This window comes from Maniola jurtina, chromosome 21, assembly GCF_905333055.1.
Source record: "Maniola jurtina chromosome 21, ilManJurt1.1, whole genome shotgun sequence".
NCBI lineage: Eukaryota > Metazoa > Arthropoda > Insecta > Lepidoptera > Nymphalidae > Maniola > Maniola jurtina.
This window is the reverse complement of record NC_060049.1, coordinates 10,893,394-10,913,239: the sequence shown is the minus strand read 5'-3', so window position 1 is coordinate 10,913,239 and position 19,846 is coordinate 10,893,394. Positions and strand designations below refer to the sequence as shown.

At 36.8% G+C, this 19,846-nt stretch overlaps 2 protein-coding genes across 14 annotated transcripts in view; one reads left to right on the top strand and one right to left on the bottom strand.

The window, feature by feature from the left end:
- LOC123876258 (facilitated trehalose transporter Tret1-2 homolog) overlaps positions 1 to 19,784 on the top strand; it is a 56,231-nt gene extending 36,447 nt beyond the window's left edge. For 2 of the 3 annotated variants that reach the window (XM_045922466.1, XM_045922467.1), the window contains exons 3-5: positions 15,222 to 15,351; positions 17,303 to 17,488; positions 18,366 to 19,784. In XM_045922466.1, the coding sequence (XP_045778422.1) occupies positions 15,222 to 15,351; positions 17,303 to 17,488; positions 18,366 to 19,519 (1,470 nt within the window). In that variant the 3' untranslated portion in view covers positions 19,520 to 19,784. Of the gene's footprint in view, positions 1 to 6,813; positions 7,076 to 15,221; positions 15,352 to 17,302; positions 17,489 to 18,365 lie in introns of those variants that run through there. The other variant, XM_045922468.1, reaches the window with a different exon arrangement.
- LOC123876254 (neurobeachin) overlaps positions 1 to 19,846 on the bottom strand; it is a 507,523-nt gene that overhangs the window by 50,562 nt on the left and 437,115 nt on the right. The gene's annotated exons all lie outside the window — the stretch shown is intronic.

Below are 19,846 nucleotides of genomic sequence, written 5' to 3'. Positions count from 1 at the left end.
GTTATAAGTTTTCTTTACTTGACTATTGTCACAAAATATTTATATTATGCGAAACAAGTAATGAAAATCAAAACGCTAGTTTTGGTATAAAGAACAAAGATAGCCTTAAGAAAAATCGTTACATAAAAAAGTTATTTTTAATTGTTACTAGGTGACAGCCCACAACATACTACGTGGATCTAAAAATCTCGAGAGATATCTTCGATTATGGTATTAATAGTAGGTAAGGTACCTATTCTAGGCCCGTATCCAGAATGCAAGCAATCTCTGTGCCCAATGAATGAAAAGGCAACGAACTGGCAGATTCCTATTTATGATATTGGTTGGCACCTAATGGTAGATTAAATACACTTAACAGATAAATTAAGTAAATAAAACAAATTTAACGACAGTAAAACTTCCGGTGCTAATAACAAGAGATCGAGAACATGTAACAGTAAAAAATATTGTGATCCTTGAACAAATATAAAGGCACTTTCAGATCATTTGCTATAATCCGCGCGAACACTTCTTTTGTTATTTAATGTAAGTCAAAAAATATTTCAGATAGAAACATAAACCCTTAATTTTGTTTTTTTTTTTTTGTTTTACATGATGCAACGTAAATATCTACGTGGATTAGAAACATCTCTAAAATGGTATAGTGCATGATTTTTACGATTTTCAAGTAAACTTCTAGGCACAACTACACACCTATACACCTTAGTTGGTTTCTAGTTAATTTTATTTAGTTTTAATCTTTTAAAATATGTAAGTCTCATTTCATCTGAAAATTATAAACTAGGTTATTAGCAAATACAGCCCTATATTAACTTACTAGCTGACGCCCGCGACTTCGTCCGCGTGGATTTAGGTTTTTTGAAATCCCGTGGGAACTCTTTGGTTTTCCGGGATAAAAAGTAGCCTATGTGCTAATCCAGTGTATAATCTATCTCCATTCCGAATTTCAGCCAAATCCATTCAGTAGTTTTTGCGTGAAGGAGTAACAAACATACACACACACACACACACACACACACACACACATACAAACTTTCGCCTTTATAATATTAGTGTGATGTGCTTTTGAAGAAGATGTTTTGCAGTGCTATTTCACTCTGTGAAGTGAATCACATACCTCCTTGTTGACTTGCGTTTTAGCATTAACGCATACGTTGTGTTAATGCAAGTCGCAGCGATTATTATAAGCCCGTCTGAAGAGACGTACTTTATGGTCATGAGCAAAGCGATCGGTTCGATCTTGAACTTGAACTAGCGAGGCTGTGAACTGACCATTCACAATATCCTATCATTAGAGTTCATTACATACAGACGCGAATGACCGCGCAGTACGACCTTAACTTTTTGGAGGGGTACGTAGTACGTGTCTCCAGAAAAGAACTATTCAGACAGCTGAACAGACAAACAGACAATAAAATGTTCCTATAAGGGTTCCTTTTTCCATTTTGAGTTATGGAACCTTAAAAAACACATAATGACTATGTATAGACTTTATAGGTAGGTACATACTTTATTTTTTGATGCTCTGTTTATAGAGGTATTAAGTATTTTAGTATTGATGGAATCATTCTCTCGTCAGTACAATAATAAATTAAAAAAAACCGGACAAGTGCGAGTCAGACTTGCGCATCGAGGGTTCCGTACTCGGGTATTTTTTCCGACAAGCACGATGAATCAAAAACTGTTACACATAAAAATAAATAAAAATCTGTTTTAGAATGTACAGGTAAAACCCTTTCGTATGATACCCCTCTTGGTACAGTTATCTTAATTTGAAAATTGAAACACATTTTTTTTAAATGATGTAACCACAAATACACGGTTTTCAGATTTATTCCTTTACTTGTGCTGTAAGACCTACCTTCCTATCAAATTTCATGATTCTAGATCAACGGGAACTACCCTATAGGTTTTCTTGACAGACACGACGGATGGATGGACAGACAGACAGACAGACAACAAAAGTGATCCTATAAGGGTTCCGTTTTTCCTTTTAAGGTACGGAACCCTAAAAATATAAAAATTAAAAATATACGTAAAAGAGCGCCTCTAAATTAGGTAAATTATACAGTTGTTAACTTGTTAGAGATGTGCGACTGTACTTGAACTTGAACTGATGACGAACGACAATGACAATGACGTAGCGGTCGAATCATTAGCTATGTATTTATTAATACCGGATGAATGTACGTTTTTGCACAAGTTCACAATAATATTATCGTGTCATTAGCAATTGCGCTGTTTCGGCTCGTTTAAAATTAATGCTGTTAAAAATAAACGTGTAGATAAGCATCTGGAGTTAAGAAGGGGAATAGGTAGATGGTTACACTCAAATTAAGTAATTCCTTATACAAAACAATCAACGGTATTATTAAATGCGAAAGTAACTGTATGTAGTGAATGTACGTTTTATTTTCGTTACGTTTTCAAGCCTAAGTCGCTGAACCTATTTCGAAAAAAATTGGCAAGGAGATAGCTTCCTGAAATTCGTTGAATTTCTATAGGAACCTGGGAACAGAGATAGGATACTTTTGTCAAGGGAAATCAAAAAGATCCCATGAGATTTTTAAGAACTTTAATCCGTGCGGCTGAAGTCGCATTCTAGGATGCAAGCGGTTTGTTTTCCAAACATCAAGATCGTTTCAGTGATTAACCCGCGAAAAAATAACACACGTTTACGTTAACTTTCGTTATTTCATTATAAGTAAGCATGTTAGTAAGCATTTTATTCCAGAAAATTATCTGTTTAGTCGTACTGGTCCTGTTTCTCAATTTTTCGAACCCTTCTGCGAATTAATTTTACAACATTCGTCACTTCAGAAATACTTAGCGTTTCCAACAGAACGAGTTTCTTTTGATTGTTATAATTTCTAATAGCGCTTAATTACTGTCGCAATACAGTTGTATAATGATCGTTACAAGTCAAACAAAATTATAATTATCTTGTCTCAGTGGTTAGTTGAAATGATAAGGACGGAATACCCAGGTACCTACTAGTAATTAGCTTACATGAAAGGCATAAACACAAGGCATGCATTTTTCCGCTCGGCAGCTCGTCGTAATACAATAATGAAGTGACATTGACAGTTTTGATCGTCTCGTTCGCTTCGTTCAAGTTCAAGACCAGTATTGTTAACAAGGCTCTCTCCGTCACTTACTCCATACAATCGTAGTTCCTATTTCATTTGAATATTAAGCAACCAAAGTCCATGAAATTTTGCAGACATATTCTAGAAACTAATATCTGTGCCTGTGGTGTTTTAGATTTGTCTAAAAATATGTAGTTTTAAAATTACAGGGGCTCAAAGATTTGTATGTGAATTTTTAAGACCGCATAATTTTGAAACCAAATATTTTAACAGAAATCTAGAAAACCACAGGCATAGATATTAGTTCTAGAATATGTCTGCAAAATTTCATAGACTTTGGTTGCTTAATATTCAAATGAAATTGGAACTACGTTTGTATGGAGCGAGTGACGGAGACACCCCTCTTAAGAGATTATTATTAAAGGCTATCAGCTATCCGTGTAGGCATAGTGATTGGAACGAGTTGATCGTGAACAAGGTAGTTGGTTCGTATCCTCAAAAGACACCTAGGTACTACCTCATGAGTTTTCAAGAAACTTAAGTGTTAACACATAATTTTTCGTCGTCAATCGATAAATGTCTTTTGAAATATGTAGATAGCTATATATGAAACCAGCTTTCGTCCGACTACACAAATTTTAAAACTCTATTTTATCTCCCTTAGGAGTTGGATTTTTAAAAATTCTTTCTTAGCGGATGTTTACATCATAATATGTAATGCAACTTTTCAGCCCGACCCGGAGAATATAAATACTCTTTATTCCCTATCCCTATATCGAAAAAAAATTTTCAAAAGAAAAATAAAACCGACTTCAAAACCACAAACACTAAAAAGTAAAAAATAACTTTTGTTTAGCTACACTTGTAATGTGCCTAGGCATGAAGTCGAGCGAGCATATTGAAACAAAGTTAGAAATCCAAGAGTGAAGCTCGCCCGACTTCATACCTAGGCACATTACAAGTGTAGCTAAACAAAAGTTATTTTTTACTTTTTAGTGTTTGTGGTTTTGAAGTCGGTTTTATTTTTCTTTTGAAAATTTTTTATTTCACAATTTTTAGTGGCCCCACTGTACTATAATATGCTATGCCCAGTTAAAACCCTACTGTTTACTAAGCTATTACACTGATCGCGAGCAATTTGCTCCTATCCATTGAGGAGTTCTGTTCTCCATCTCCAAAGATATTCATCAGATCTTCACCAAATTTATATGGGACCACCTGCACAGTATACCCTTTCAAACAAAAAAAAAAAAAATTTCCAAATCGGTCCAGGGGTCTTTGAGTAATCGGGGAACATACATAAAAAATAAAAAAAAAATAAAAAAAAAAAAAGATTCCGACGAATTGAGAACCTCCTCCTTTTTTGGAAGTCGGTTAAAAATCCGACCTTAATCCTTGCCTACATTATAAAGGGAATCTTTGTGCACAGCTCTCTAAATTCTAGATCTAAGGGGCTAGGTGTTCATGAGTCGGGGCGCCAGCCAGGTAACCTCCCAGTGTGCCTGGATGCTGCTGGTCCCTTTTGGATGCGTCCGAGGGGAAGAGCAGTGTTCGGGCCGGTGCGCCCCGGTAACATGGCTAATAATTTCTCTTCGGAGATATTGTTGGCTATGGCTAATGACCTGGCAGGGGGGGAGGTTTCTCCGCGTGTCCCTCTGACTAGCAGAGGGCACAGTGGATGAAGCGGAGGATGGGACGCGGGCGACGTGCGCGTCCCAAGGTCGGGGGACGCACTTCGTTGGTGCGTCCCGGAGGTGCGTCGATGGGGACCGAGCAGGTCCCCGGTGGAGGGTCTGCCTTGGCAGACGTCGCTGGCTGGGTCGCGGTTGTTTGCTTCGGCCGTTCCCGTGACCCAGTCGCCAGGCGACGCGCAGTAGCGCCGCTGGGGTTTAGTGGGTATTCCGGTCGCCTCTCGGCCGGCGAGTCCCACATACCCTCCCTCCGGGGGGGATGCGTAAATGCATTCCCCAGCGTCAACAAAAAAAAAAAAAAAAAGGTGTTCATGAGTCAGTCAGTACGTAACATACATTATGTAGATGTAACTATTAATACATACATTTAATTTGTTACAAAGTTTGTTATCTTTGATGATATGCAGGAAAAAATTACCTATATCCAATCGCAACAGATACAGAAGGTATTTTTCAGATATAAGTTTTAATAGACTTGACCAGCACAATACATAATCACACTTATGTCAGTAAATATTATGTCATAATTATTATTGACAAATAACCAATTGTTGTAATATGGAAACCGAGGAAACATATCTAATAGGCTTCTCGAACTCTTATTAAAATAAATAGCTTTAATACTAGTAATAAAATAAAATTCTACTGAAAATAATTATCGCTAATAAGTTTATTTTTTTATTAGCGATAATTGTTTTTAATTATGTAATTAGTATTTTTACACCAACCATCGCAATATTGCACGACATGTCCTACACGCGCGCTCCATACGACCGAAGAAAAAATCTTTGAACTCGTGTAACTTTGAAACTACCATATATTATTATGATATTATTTTGAAGAGCGTGTCTACCTTTCATTGAGTTTGATTGGTTAACTTAAATATATAATATACTTAAAAGGAAAAGGTGACTGACTGACTAGTTGAATAGTGATGTGACTCATGGTCAGCCTAGCTTTGAATTAATATCTAGATTTTTATAAGATGTTACCATGGAAGCAGAATATAACATAAATGGTATTTTAAACGTAAAGTATCAATTCAGAATCATTCGAATTTTCAGCGCTTAGTACTTGTAAAAATTAGAAACTATTTATATTTAAATCTCTTTTTATCAAATCAAGCGACAAAACGAAACTAATAGAATATAGATTTTCCACTGTGCAACAGACAAAAAATAAAACAATCTATAGGTCATTATATCACTAGATAATATTATATAATAGACAATAGACATAGATATCATTAATTGTAATATTAATGTCTTTATTACCAACGTGTCTCTCAGCTGGCTATTATCTAATCTATGCGCTGCTGTTTGCATAGATTAATAGATACGAGAAAATAGTGAAAATCTTCAGGTTCGCTCGGAATGGAACACCAATTTTGAGGGGTTCCGTACCTACCCGGAGGGTGCCAACGGAACCCTATTGCTAAACCTCCGCTGTCCATCCATCCGTACGTCCGAACAAGATAAAAGATTTCGTAAGGATTATACAATATTATGCAAGATGTACTAACTACGTAGGTACATACAGCTTAGTTATTACATCTACTACAGTAAAATACTATTATATAACAGTAATTATGCTTATTCTTTACTAAACGTGTCTTCACTTTTAAAGTATACACCGGTATAATTAATTACTAGGTATGTGAACCGAGATAAAAAACAAGAGCAAAAACGTGTGCATTACATAAATATGACTCGAAAAATGAAAACAAATCTTTTTTATGCAATAGTCTTCAGCCACGTGATTTCCTATGGGGAAAATGTATACGGGGTTATAGAAAACACAAACAGAAAATACTTCGATTCGATTCACACTGACACACAATTTGACTGTCCGGGATAAAAAGTCACTTTCCAGGATTTATACAAAAAAAAAATCACGTCGATCTATTGCTTCGTTGCAGCGTGTTTGAAGGATAAACAAACTACCAAACACTATTTCAAATTTATAATACTTAGCATTAATAAAATTAACATAAGTAATTAAGTCGTGCACTATAAATAATAATTGATTCAATTTTCCATTTTATCATTGTAACAGTAATTAACTAATGGTATAAAAGATAATAGCAAAAAGATTAAACAATTAACTTTAAGTGTTTTAAACCAGTCTTAGAGATGACAACATTATGTATAGTGGAATAATAAATTAGTCAGTGATAACTTGATAAACAATGAATGAAACTGTGTTCGCGTTTGTTACGACGCTAAAAATGGCTGAAATATTATGTGACACAGAAAAAATATGAACTGCAATAGTTTAACATCACCGCAAAAAATCGTAAGTGCGATAGTGTTGTGATTTTTTTTGAGTTATCTTAACTTATCGCTAAAGTTGGTAACAATCTGTCAATTTCCACAAATACATAGGTCAAGATTGGATTAAACTTTACTGTAGGTACCTACTTGTTTACTTTCTTTTAAATAAACTTTATATATGTCGTTACAGGTAAAGTCTAGGACAACTGTAAATTAAAAAATTATAACACTTCCGACAAGTGAAGGTAACAGTGACTAGAAAAGAGCTGATAACTTTCAAACGGCTGAACCGATTTTCTTGAATTATAGCGAAGAACACTCTCGTTCAAGCCACCTTTCAAACAAAAAAAAAACTAAATTAAAATCGGTTCATTAGTTTAGGAGCTACGATGCCACAGACAGATACACAGATACACACGTCAAACTTATAACACCCCTCTTTTTGGGTCGGGGGTTAAAAATAATATATTCTGATACTTTGATTACCTACTCGTAACTACTTATCCTTAATTATTAACTTTTGAATGTGTAACAACTGAAATTAAAGTAGGTATATTAGGTATGTAGTTCTTCCAGAGGTATTAATGTTAAGAAGAGTCAATTATGGAGAGATACTCATGTTTACTGCATAAATAATTACCTACCTAGTTTTCTAGTATTTTGTTTGGAATGAAAGTTCGGATAACTCAATACGGAATTTTATCACTCGGAACTATAATGTCACTTCCTTCCTTCGAAATCCGTCAACAAACATAAAATTGACATAAACAAAGATACCCGGCGGAAAGCTTCTAGAATTCAACGCAATAAAGCAAGGCCAGGGTTGTAACTTTATATAGCCTTCCGATATATGCTCGCCAGGTGCAATTTCATGCATATAATACAGTTTTGAATTTCAATATTATCTAGTATGTAGTGGATTTGCAAATGCAAAGGTGACTTTAAGAAATATATCAATGAACATAAAAAATCAAAAAAAAAAAAAAAAAATACGTGGCGCCATACGACTCGGGGTTCCGGCTGAAAACCAGCGCTGCGCTTTATGCTTTTGTGTATCTGCAAGGCATACAGCATTTTGCTGAGTTGGGACCTTTTTTTAACCCCCGACTCAAAAAAGGGGTGTTATAAGTTTGACGTGTGTAACGTGTGTCTGTGTACCTGTCTGTGGCATCGTCGCTCCTAAACGAATGAACCGATTTTAATTTAGTTTTTTTTTGTTTGAAAGGTGGCTTGATTGAGAGTGTTCTTAGCTATAATCCAAGAAAATCGGTTCAGCCGTTTGAAAGTTATCAGCTCTTTTCTAGTTTACTTATAGAGGTTTTTGTGTCGGGGGTTTTTTAAATTTTGAGTTATTCGGGTTGTGCCACACATGACACAGTTAATTCTCGTGCTTCTTCTGCTTGAGGCTTTATGGCTTAAATGCTGAAGTATTTGAGGCGCTAGGATAACTAAACCCAGAAATAAGAACCAGATTGTATTGGAGACGATAATTATTTAGATCAACTAAGCTTCTAACTAAATCTACTATTTGTTTCATAGTATCGAATAGTCGATAAAATTATCATTAAAGCACAGTCGTGGGCCATGGCCTTACCTTACATTCACTTGTTTGTTAAAGAGTAATAGTGTCTGGAAAAGACTAGCCAATTTTAAATTTTTTAAACAAAAATCTACTATTTATAGAAAATATCTGAAACGAAATAGGTACGCCAAATTCATAAAGCATGGCATATTTCCTTTTTGTTCAATTAGGATCCAAAAAGTCATGTCGTATCCATCTATTTTAGACTAATTCTATTAAATAGTACCGATTCTTAATCGCCAAATAATATTTATTTACGGAATTTTGATATTTTGTCAGTTCTTGTATTCGAAATCTTCTAATATGTCAAATTTTGTCGTTGGTTAAAGTACATATCTATGGTTAAAGTTTATTTGATAATTGAAATATTAGGGCTATCAGAATCAGAGGCGCAAAGTGTGACTTGAGTTATATGTTACTAACTTTTGCCTGGTACTTCGTAACTACGTGGGACATAATACCAATGTAATTTTAGACTATGACAATTCTAATTATAGTAGCTTTCTAATAGTGAAAGAATTATAATAATTGGTTCAGTAGTTACAAACAAACAACATCATTCCTCTTTATAAATTTATTGGTAAGTGTAGATAGCCTAACACATTTAGTATCTTTATATCTATGATCGAACCCATAACTTAAGCTACATTTCGCACCTTGGCCTCGTAGTTAAATATTGGTTCACCGACTGGCAGCCAGTCATTAAAGGTCCGAGTTCGAATGCGCTCTTCTAGAAGCGTTGAGAATTATTTCGATACTGGGGTTGATCTCACTGTAAGTAGCGATTATTTTGTCCATTTTTTTAAAAGTTTATCAGCCAAAGTTTAGGGTTTTCAAAGTAGGGCGAATTTTTTAAGGACCAAATCTCTATTACTAGAAACTAATAACTAACTTGATGTCCAGTGTCATATACTAATGTTGACAGCTTCTTTTTATCTTGAATAGATAGACGATCTAGATATAATAGATAGACGTATATTCAATGTACTCTTTGATAGACGTTCTAGATATACATTTAATTCAATGACTTCAACTGACAAATTATTATATTTTAACAGATTTCCAATACAAAAACTGTCTATGTGTTGCATGTTGGTTGAAGGTGATACGATGATCTTCATCCAACCAAGTTTAAAAGTCAAAAGGCGGAAAAAGAACCCTTATAGGATCACTTTATTGTCTGTCTGTCTGTCCGTCTGTAAAAAAACCTATAGGGTACTTCCCGTTGACCTAGAATCATGAAATTTGGCAGGTAGGTAGGTCTTCTATCACAAGCAAAGGAACAAATCCGAAAACCTCGAAATAGATGGCACACTCCGTTATTAACTTGCATGTGCATGTTCTACATAAAAGTGTTAGGTATGCCTTGTACGATGGTAAAGAATCCTTCGTGTGCGACTCCAACTCGCACCTGACCGGTTTTTTGTCGATTAAATAGTTAATATTCTTACGGTTTATAATCTACTACAGTTTCGAGTACAATAGGCATACCTATCATTAATTATAATGAGCGGAGTAGGTATAATTTGATATTACATATTTAAATATGGATTCGCCAAAAATAACTCAATTCGTTCGTATGAATAACTGAAAAACTGTCAGAATTATCCCATTTTCCAGTTTTATTTCAACAATGAATGCTATGTTATTTTTGGACAGAGAGAATTGCTATAATAATGATCCGTTTATATACGACCAATTGAACATTGTAACACCCTTTTAGGGTTCCGTACCTCAGAAGGAAAAACGGAACCCTTATAGGATCACTTTGTTGTCTGTCTGTTTGTTTGTCCGTCCGTCCATCCTCGTGTCTGTCAAGAAACCTATAGGGTACTTCCCGTTGACTTAGAATCATGAAATTTGGCAGGTAGGTAGAGGTAACCTCCCAGTGTGCCTGGATGCTGCTGGTCCCTTTTGGATGCGTCCGAGGGGAAGAGCAGTGTTCGGGCCGGTGCGCCCCGGTAACATGGCTAATAATTTCTCTTCGGAGATATTGTTGGCTATGGCTAATGACCTGGCAGGGGGGGAGGTTTCTCCGCGTGTCCCTCTGACTAGCAGAGGGCACAGTGGATGAAGCGGAGGATGGGACGCGGGCGACGTGCGCGTCCCAAGGTCGGGGACGCATTTCGTTGGTGCGTCCCGGAGGTGCGTCGATGGGGACCGAGCAGGTCCCCGGTGGAGGGTCTGCCTTGGCAGACGTCGCTGGCTGGGTCGCGGTTGTTTGCTTCGGCCGTTCCCGTGACCCAGTCGCCAGGCGACGCGCAGTAGCGCCGCTGGGGTTTAGTGGGTATTCCGGTCGCCTCTCGGCCGGCGAGTCCCACATACCCTCCCTCCGGGGGGGGATGCGTAAATGCATTCCCCAGCGTCAACAAAAAAAAAAAAAAAGGTAGGTAGGTATTATAGCACAAGTACAGGAATAAATCTGAAAACCGCGAATTTGTGGTTATATCATTAAAAAAAAGAATTAAAATGCGTTTCAATTTTCAAAGTAAGATAACTATGCCAATTTCATATGATACCCCATATCATATGAAAGGGCTTTACCTGTACATTCTAAAACAGGTTTTTATTTGTTTTTATGTATAATAGTTTTTGATTTATCGTGCAAAATGTTGGAAAAAATATTCGAGCACGGAACCCTCAGTGCGCGAGTCTGACTCGCACTTGGCCGGTTTTTTCGAAATTAAGTGCATGTGATAAAAAATGTCAAATGTGTCTTTTTTCATGCCTGTAACAATTGTTATTAGTTTTTGCTAGGTTCATGTGAAATTAAAGTAAACATTAATTGTTCAGGCAGTTACAGCGTCATAACGGATAATAATTTTAATTAGGGATGCCACCTTTCCTGAAAAAGAAAAATATATAAAAATTGGCTTTGAAAAACATTGTTTAAATTAATCTTAAATTTAGAAAAATAGAACAAACAGCCTAAAGTATTTTAGAAAAGTATTTTGGGTATTTTATTTATAAGAACCTTCTCACTTTTATTTTAGATTTTGTATTTAATTTACTTTCTCTTGTAATGCCAACGCATGTTTGGTCTACTTTTCATTATCAACCTATTTGCGTCCATTGCTGAACAGGTCTTTTCAAAGGCACACGATTACATATTGTCCTCTACCTTTCTCATCCAGCCACTTCCTGTCCCACTATCTAAAGTATAGGTATAATCAATTAATTATTACTAGTGGCACCCCTAAGGATAATAGGTGTTTATCGTCAAAATCACCGCGCGGTCGGTTCCGGTGGTTAGGTGCGGTTATTATGTACTAACTAGCGGCACGCCATTCTGCACGACTGTGGAGACACATTTCACATTGCGAGAAAAATTCGTGTCCTCTAATGAAGTGTATGTTCTACGATTTTATTCCATTGCATCAGTCTGTATGTGTCAATTCATTTTCACTCCTTCTTCGACTTCGCCTTTCTCATCAACCCGCTTCGCAAAACTTTCTTCAGGTCATCGATCCAGCGGCCTAGAGGTCGTCCTACACTGTGGTACCAGCTTTCCGAAGCCGTGTTAGACTAAAGACTCTACCACTTATCTCATATCTTTATTAATACGAATCTCTAAACAAAAATTACAAAGAAATTACACATGAATAAACAATTATTGTTATTTCAATATGCCACCTGGTAGATAAGTTAGATATTTCATGTAAAAGTTTGCTATGTTATGGTTTTAGGTCTAAATTTTGCAAGGTCAAATAATTTCAAGCTACATAATTAATGATGTATGATTATATGTATACTAGTAGAATGAGCTAGAATATGTAGATTCTGATGTAATTTCACGCAGTTATATTGTTTTTATATCAGGTAGGTATATTTTACGTTTTAGATAGGTATCTACTATAATAAAACTTGAGTTGAACATTTTTTACTTAAATAAATCTGGTGTTATAGAGATCGGTTAGAGGTGAAACCATTCAACTAGTAGTAAGTATCTACCCATAATTAAAATTAATGATTATTATGTAAATACATATTATGGAATGTGTGTTTTTTTTCTTAAAAAGCTTCTAGTGCTTCCGTCTCAGTAAAAACTAAGATATTTTAATTGCCGTCTAAAATAAAGATAAAAACATGGAATAAGTGTAATTTGTTAGAAGATTTAACACTAATTATATAATAATGGCAGTCAATAAATAGCTCGAGTACCTGCTATGTAAACAGGTAATAATAAAATGACATCACTTTTGAACTTAATGTTACTGCCAAATTGTTAACTTTTTAATTTTCTTATATTTTCATGTCAATAAATATAATATGTGGCATTTTTATAATTGTGATAATATTATGTGTGATTTGACACAGAAAGCTCTCGAAAGGCAAAATATTTGTTGTTTCCCATAAATATCAACTCCAAGAATTTTTTAGAGCTTTTGTGCCGTCCATGCTTTACACGTTCCTAACCATGGCATTCTTGCCAGTTTTGACAAGGTTTAGCTCAAAAAGTTCATCTTTGTTGAAACAAATGCTCCTAAAACTATTTTTCTGAACAGCATTAGCTATGTAATCAGTAGTAGTACCTACCTATGTAATCAAATAGTTTAAATAGCCGTGCAATTGTGATAGCAATCTGGCAAAGCGCTCATGTGTTCCTAATACAATGCGATTAGCGCTTATGACACTTATTATACAGATACGCGGCCACGTGCTTTAGAAGATGGAAGCTATCTCACGTTTTATACATATAACTAGTTCAAATATTATGTTCTAAAACTTTATTCAGCTAGAGAATCCATACTTAATATTATAAATGCGAAATTGTATCTGTCTCTCTGTCTAACTGTCTGTATGCTAGCTTTTCACGGTTTGGTCAATATTTGTACACAGAGCTTACTCGTATATCCTAAGGAAGGACATAGGGCTACTTGTGGTTTAAATTGTGTTAAAGGCCGAGTTAATATCGAAGAAGAAGTTTAAAAATTATAAGCGATTACATTATTTTGCATTTTATACTTCTCATCTATGTATTTAGAGATGAATCTGGTGAAAATGTTCTTCAGTAAGTAAAAAGTTGGCACTATGCAGACTTTCAAGAATAGTTTTCTGGATCAATGCTCCCATTGTTGTATTACGCAGTTACATTTGATTTAACTCGAACAGTACAAAAGTACGGGGGTTTTACTTACAGGTAACCGATAAAACATAAATATATAGATGTGTTGGGTACATGAAAATTAATTCCCTTGGTAACTAAACTTTTGATAAACTAATTTATGACTTGGTGTAGGCACATCGCCGACACTTTATACAAGCGAAAAGATTTAAACCTACTATTGACAAGGACAGCCGCGCTAAACGTAAATCGAGCCGGTCAAGGACAATAAATCAAGGACATAATACTAATACCCTTACGTGTGAGTGTCGATTCTTTACGCGGCAATAGTTAGTATTCTCTGGTTTAGGCAAAATGAATGCTATTTAAGTCAATTTTAGAAAAAAAATATTTGTAGATTAAAGAAACTCTTTTACCAATAACAACAGTTTATGATGTACCTACGTTAATTGAATTGTTAAGGTTCATACTCGATTTATCCTATATCGATTGTAGTGAAGAATCGATTTGGGATGGTTTACGGTTGCACGCTCCGTGCCACACCTTGTTAACTATTATTTGCGATCTTATTATGCAGTTTCAACTTTCGTGATGGGTTTATGAGCTGTTATCATTACCCATCCACATTACAGATCCGAAAGTCTGCTTATTTCTCTGTCTGGTTTGTCATTCAATCACGTTGCACTGCAGCAAAGCGGATCGAAGTAATTTCTTTAAATGATTTAAATGAATTAATCACACTAATATTATAAAGGAGAAAGTTTGTATGTGTGTGTGTGTGTGTGTGTGTGTGTGTGTGTGTGTGTGTGTGTGTGTGTGTGTTTGTTTGTTACTCCTTCACGCAAAAACTACTGGACGAATTGGGCTGAAATTTAGAATGGAGATAGATTATACCCTGGATTAGCACATAGGCTAATTTTTTATCCCGGAAAATCAAAGAGTTCCCACGGGAATTTTAAAAAACCTACATCCACGCGAACGAAGTCGCGGGTATCAGCTAGTAAAAAATAAAATAGGATTAACTCTACCCGAAATTTTGAACGAGGCGAAAATCGAACGAAATGGTCTTTTGGTTTTCTTAGAACTCTCAGTTAAGTATTCTCAAATACTAAATGCACTAATCAGTAGGTATACTTGATTCACCTAGCTGCATTAGGGGGATAAATTCAACAAAGTAGTATATTTGTACACCTAGATGAATCAATCCAGGGTCATCAAATTAATCAGTCTACGGCACCGGATATACGAGTAGGTAAATAAAGACCTGGAGAGTTACAGCCTATTTTTTATCCTGCAAAATTAAAGAGGTCCCATTTTAAAAAATCCACGTGGACGTTGTGAATATTTGGATACCATGATTGGATTTCAGTTTGGTAAAACAAAAAAATTTCCTTCTCATTCATGTGAAATGGGCTAAGGTAACCGACCCCTCGATCCTAAGCCTCGGCCATCTAATAATTGAACCATAGTATGTATCACAGCCGATGAATCTTCATTTACCAGGATTTCACAAATTTGCAGGTGCTGGCGGCCCTCGCCGCGCAGTCTATCAACATCTCGGTGGGATTCTGCCAAGGTTTCTCGGCAGTTCTGTTACCTCAGTACACGCACGAATATCCGGCCATCTCTTACGAGCAGAGCTCATGGATTGGTAAGAGAACATCTATTATCTCTTTCTATCAGTAAAGCTAGGGTCTAACGTAGATTGCTTGACATCCACGTATTCGAATCAGCTTGTTCGAATCCACAAATTCCAATTTAATTGAATGAACTAACAAACAACATGCATGCACGTACGTACGTGTGTAAAGATCGATCACAAGAATGTAAAGATCACAATAGGTACCTACTGTAACTAGATATATAAATGTATAAATGTGTCATGCAATTGCTATTTGTATTAAATATCATTCAAATTCTCACTATATAGGCGTGTGTTCAACCATGCACATTGTCTGTTTATCATTTCTTCTGAACCTGAAGCGTAGGTAGACACGTGAATGACGTCTTTTAGCCACGTAATATATTACTGTGTGTTCAGATTACAAAAACAGCGTGATAGCCTGGTGGTTAAGATTTCGGGCGAGCTTATGTGAGGGAGTTGGGGTTCGATGATCAATAACCATTTGCTTCGTACCAATTATATCATTCGGTGAAGAAAAACATCGCGAGGAAACCATGCCTAAAGATTTTTACCAGAATTCTCTGCAATATTCCGAAAGGTCTACCAATCCGTATTTGGCCAACGTGGTAGACTGTGGCCTAACACTTTCACTTTGGAGACTCGTGTTCAATAATGGGCAGCTTGAGATAGACAGGCAGGCACGCCATACATCTAACTTTTACTTCGTCAATCAAATAAGTATATACCTACTGAAATATGAAAAACTTAGCGCTGCAATCAACATGCGAGTACTAAAGCTGAATCTCCTTATTATGATTAACTAGAGGTTGCCCTGGATTTAGTTTTATTTAATCCCATAGGAATTTTTTATTTTCCGGCCAGATATAAAGTAGCCTATGCCATCTCTAGGTCTTTAACTAGGTATATTCATACAAAGAATCACCTAGTTACGGCGTGACGGCGTTGCGGCGTGATTGAAAGACAAACAAACACACTTTCGCATTCATAATATAAATAGGGCATCATGTTTATATCACGCGAATAGCATAAGTATCTGCGCACAGAAAGTGGAAAAGTCAACATTTAGTAGCGGGTGTGCAAACATCAGATAAGGTTATTTGCCTGTACTTACAATAACGTTTTGGCTCGATAAAGGGCAAAATAGGGCACATTTATTTGTAAGCACGTTCTGCTAATGGAAAGGGCTTAGTGCGGTATAAATAAGGGATTAGTGTAATTAATACGATCGGATTAAACTGTTTACTTAACAGTCAACTTTGCTTAGCATTAAATCAGATTTCATTTCAAATGCTTTGTACCAAATATCATCATAATAGTCTAGTAGTTAAGACGTTAATTTCCTATTCGGGAGTTCGGAGGGTCGATCTCAGGCACACACCTGTAACTTTTTGGAGTTACGAGCGTTTTTAGCAATTAAATATCACTTGTTTTATCGGTGAAGGAAAACATCGTGAAGAAACCTGCATACTTGAGAGTTCTCCATAATGCTCTCAATGACATGTTAAGACTGTTAATCAGCACTGAGCCAGTGGGGCGGACTATGGCCTTAACACTTCTTATTTTGATAGGCGATTCATGCTCAGTAGTGAGTCAGGCGAAGGGTTGGTGATAGAGAAGATGTTGAAATATCATTTCTAGACATCTGTGGTTCAGCATAATATAATTATCGTTAACTCAAAATTTAAAAAACCCCCGACAGTAAAACCTTTATAAGAAAACCAGAAAAGAGCTGATTACTAACAAACGACTGAACCGATTTTCTTCGATTATAGCTAAGAACACTCTCGATCAAGCCATCTTTCAAACAAAAAAAAACTAACTTAAAATTGGTTCATTCGTTTAGGAGCTACGATGCTACAGCAGATACACAGGTCAAACTTATAACACCCCTCTTTTTGGTTCGGGGGTTAAAAAGTAGAGGCACCTAATCTAATTTGTATGTTTTGTTCTATTCCAGCCAGTCTCGGTGTGATATCCAACCCCATCGGGGCTCTGCTAGGCGGCATGATGGTGGACGCGGTGGGCAGACGTCTGCTCCTGCAGTCGATCGTGCTGCCCAACCTCATCGGCTGGCTGGTCATCGCCTTTTCCGAGACCTATGTCTTCCTATGTGTGGGGAGGTTCATCACTGGATTTACTATTGGTAAGAGTTAATTACGTTTATCAGCCTCGGTTTTTTCAGCGATGTATGTGTTTACACTTTATTTACACGTATTAGATAATAGGTGGACACTAGAGAGCAGTCTCTCTTGAGAGTCTGGTGTCCACGCTACATAATGCTTTGCCTTGGTAGGGTGGCACGCGCTGGCGCATTGGGGTAGAGTTTGATGGCGTCTGTGAGCTCTGGACGCATTTGGTTGCCAACAGGGTTACTTGGAAGGGGAAGCCCTTTGCTTGCGTTTGAGATTACCTCTAAAATGTGTTCATAACTGGACATAGGCGAGCGCCCCACTATATACTTGGTCATCCTCCTTCCCTTTCCACTCGCTTCCTTCTTCAGGACATACTTTATCAGGATATGTATGCCCTCGCGATTTCTATTCCAGAATATGTCTGCCCTTCCGGTTTACAAACATAAATAGCCTCCACGTCGTAAGTTTTGGTTCTTCGACGCAGTTTTTCATACGGTTTTTTCTTTAGACTGATACCCATGTAACTCTTGCCATAAAATTGCTTCATTTGTTTAGAATTTCTGTTTTCGAAGACTAAACACCTGCTATACCTACTTCCATAGGTACCGCTAACGTTCTCGATGCTCGTTGAATGCCCATTTAGTTAAAGAATGAAATTTAAATGTACCTACCTATTCTTAATTTTATACGGATTAATTATAAATTTGAATATTCTAGTACTCAAAAACCAGACTTGTTTATGTTTGGGACAAACTGTTTTAATTAGCTCTTTGTTTGCAATTTTTATTATGTGTTAAATATACCAAATTAGATTTATCTCGAGAAATCTTTAAATATATATACCGAACATCGTATCAGTTGTTTACATTATCTTGTTTTCATTTCCAGGAATGTCAACAGTGTCATACATATACGTAGCAGAGATCACAACGCCAGAAAAACGTGGGGTGCTAAGCGCTCTAGGACCTGGACTAGTGTCTACTGGCATATTCATCGTGTATTCTCTGGGAGCCTTCGTGCACTGGCGTAAAGTTGCCGCCATTTGTGCTGGAGTATCTCTACTAACACCATTCCTCATGTATTTCGTCCCGGAATCACCACTATGGCTAGCCTCCAAAGGACAGATGAAAGAAGCTTACAACTCAATGTTTTGGTTGAGACAGAACAATAATACCGCCCAACAGGAGTTAATGGAATTTACCAAAGACAGAAAATCCGACGAATCTATGACTTTTAGACAAAAAATGGGACTTTTTAAACGCAGAAGTGTCTTGAAACCTTTCGCTTTGCTGATTGTCTTCTTTGTGTTCCAAGAAATGTCTGGGATTTATATAATTTTGTATTACGCTGTCGACTTCTTCAAATCAGTTGGTACCAGTGTTAATGAATTTACAGCTTCTATAATAGTTGGTGGGGTCAGAGTTTTCATGGGCGCAGTGGGGGCGTGTCTCATCAATAGTTTTAGACGAAAGACATTGGCTGCTGCGTCTGGACTTTTGTTAGGATTTGCTATGCTCGGAGCGGCAATATGTGACAGTTTAAATGGTCCCCCATTAATTAAGCTAGCGTGTGTTTTACTCCACGTTTCATTCAGTATGGTTGGATTTCTCCAGCTCCCCTGGATAATGTCCGGGGAGTTATACCCTCAGGATATAAGAGGAGTGATGTCTGGTGCGACGGCATGTTGCGCTTATGTCCTCATATTCTTTAATATCAAAACTTATCCTCAATTAGAGTATTTGTTGACGAGCAATGGGACTTTGTATCTTTTTGCTATTTGCGCAATAATAGGCGCAGCATATTGCTACCTGTTCCTACCAGAGACTAAAGGCAAAACTCTGAATGAGATAATGAGACAGTTTGACGAGGAAAAGAAAGATGGAGATCCAGAAATAGGGTATGTTAAAAAAGTAATGGAAGGGAAGCCGGTGCAAAGAAGGCACAGTGCGGGGGCTTCTATATCATTGGAAAAGGGAAAGGAGTTAGATAAAGACTGGATGCAAAATACTTGCGAAATACATAGCAACGGCCATCATGAGTAGGAATTACTTAGAGCACTGAGTATAAGCTATCATGTTAACAAACGTTATACTGGAATTGTGTTGATATGTTTGTTGAATAAAGTTGGTATTGAAAATCTGTAGAAGATCCAAGGTCATAGGTTAAACCATTAGCAAGCTGAAGTGGTAATGGGATGCTTGTCTTAGGGGCGATGGACGTTCGAGCCGAAAAGTCCTAGAAAGAGGCCTGTGAAAGCGTAGCCTAGAGCGCACGATAGACTGACGATATTAATAAGAGTGTGACAGGAAGTGCAGTGGCGCTCACTAGGCAAAACAAAAACTATGTTCCTAATTAAACGTCCGCAGGTT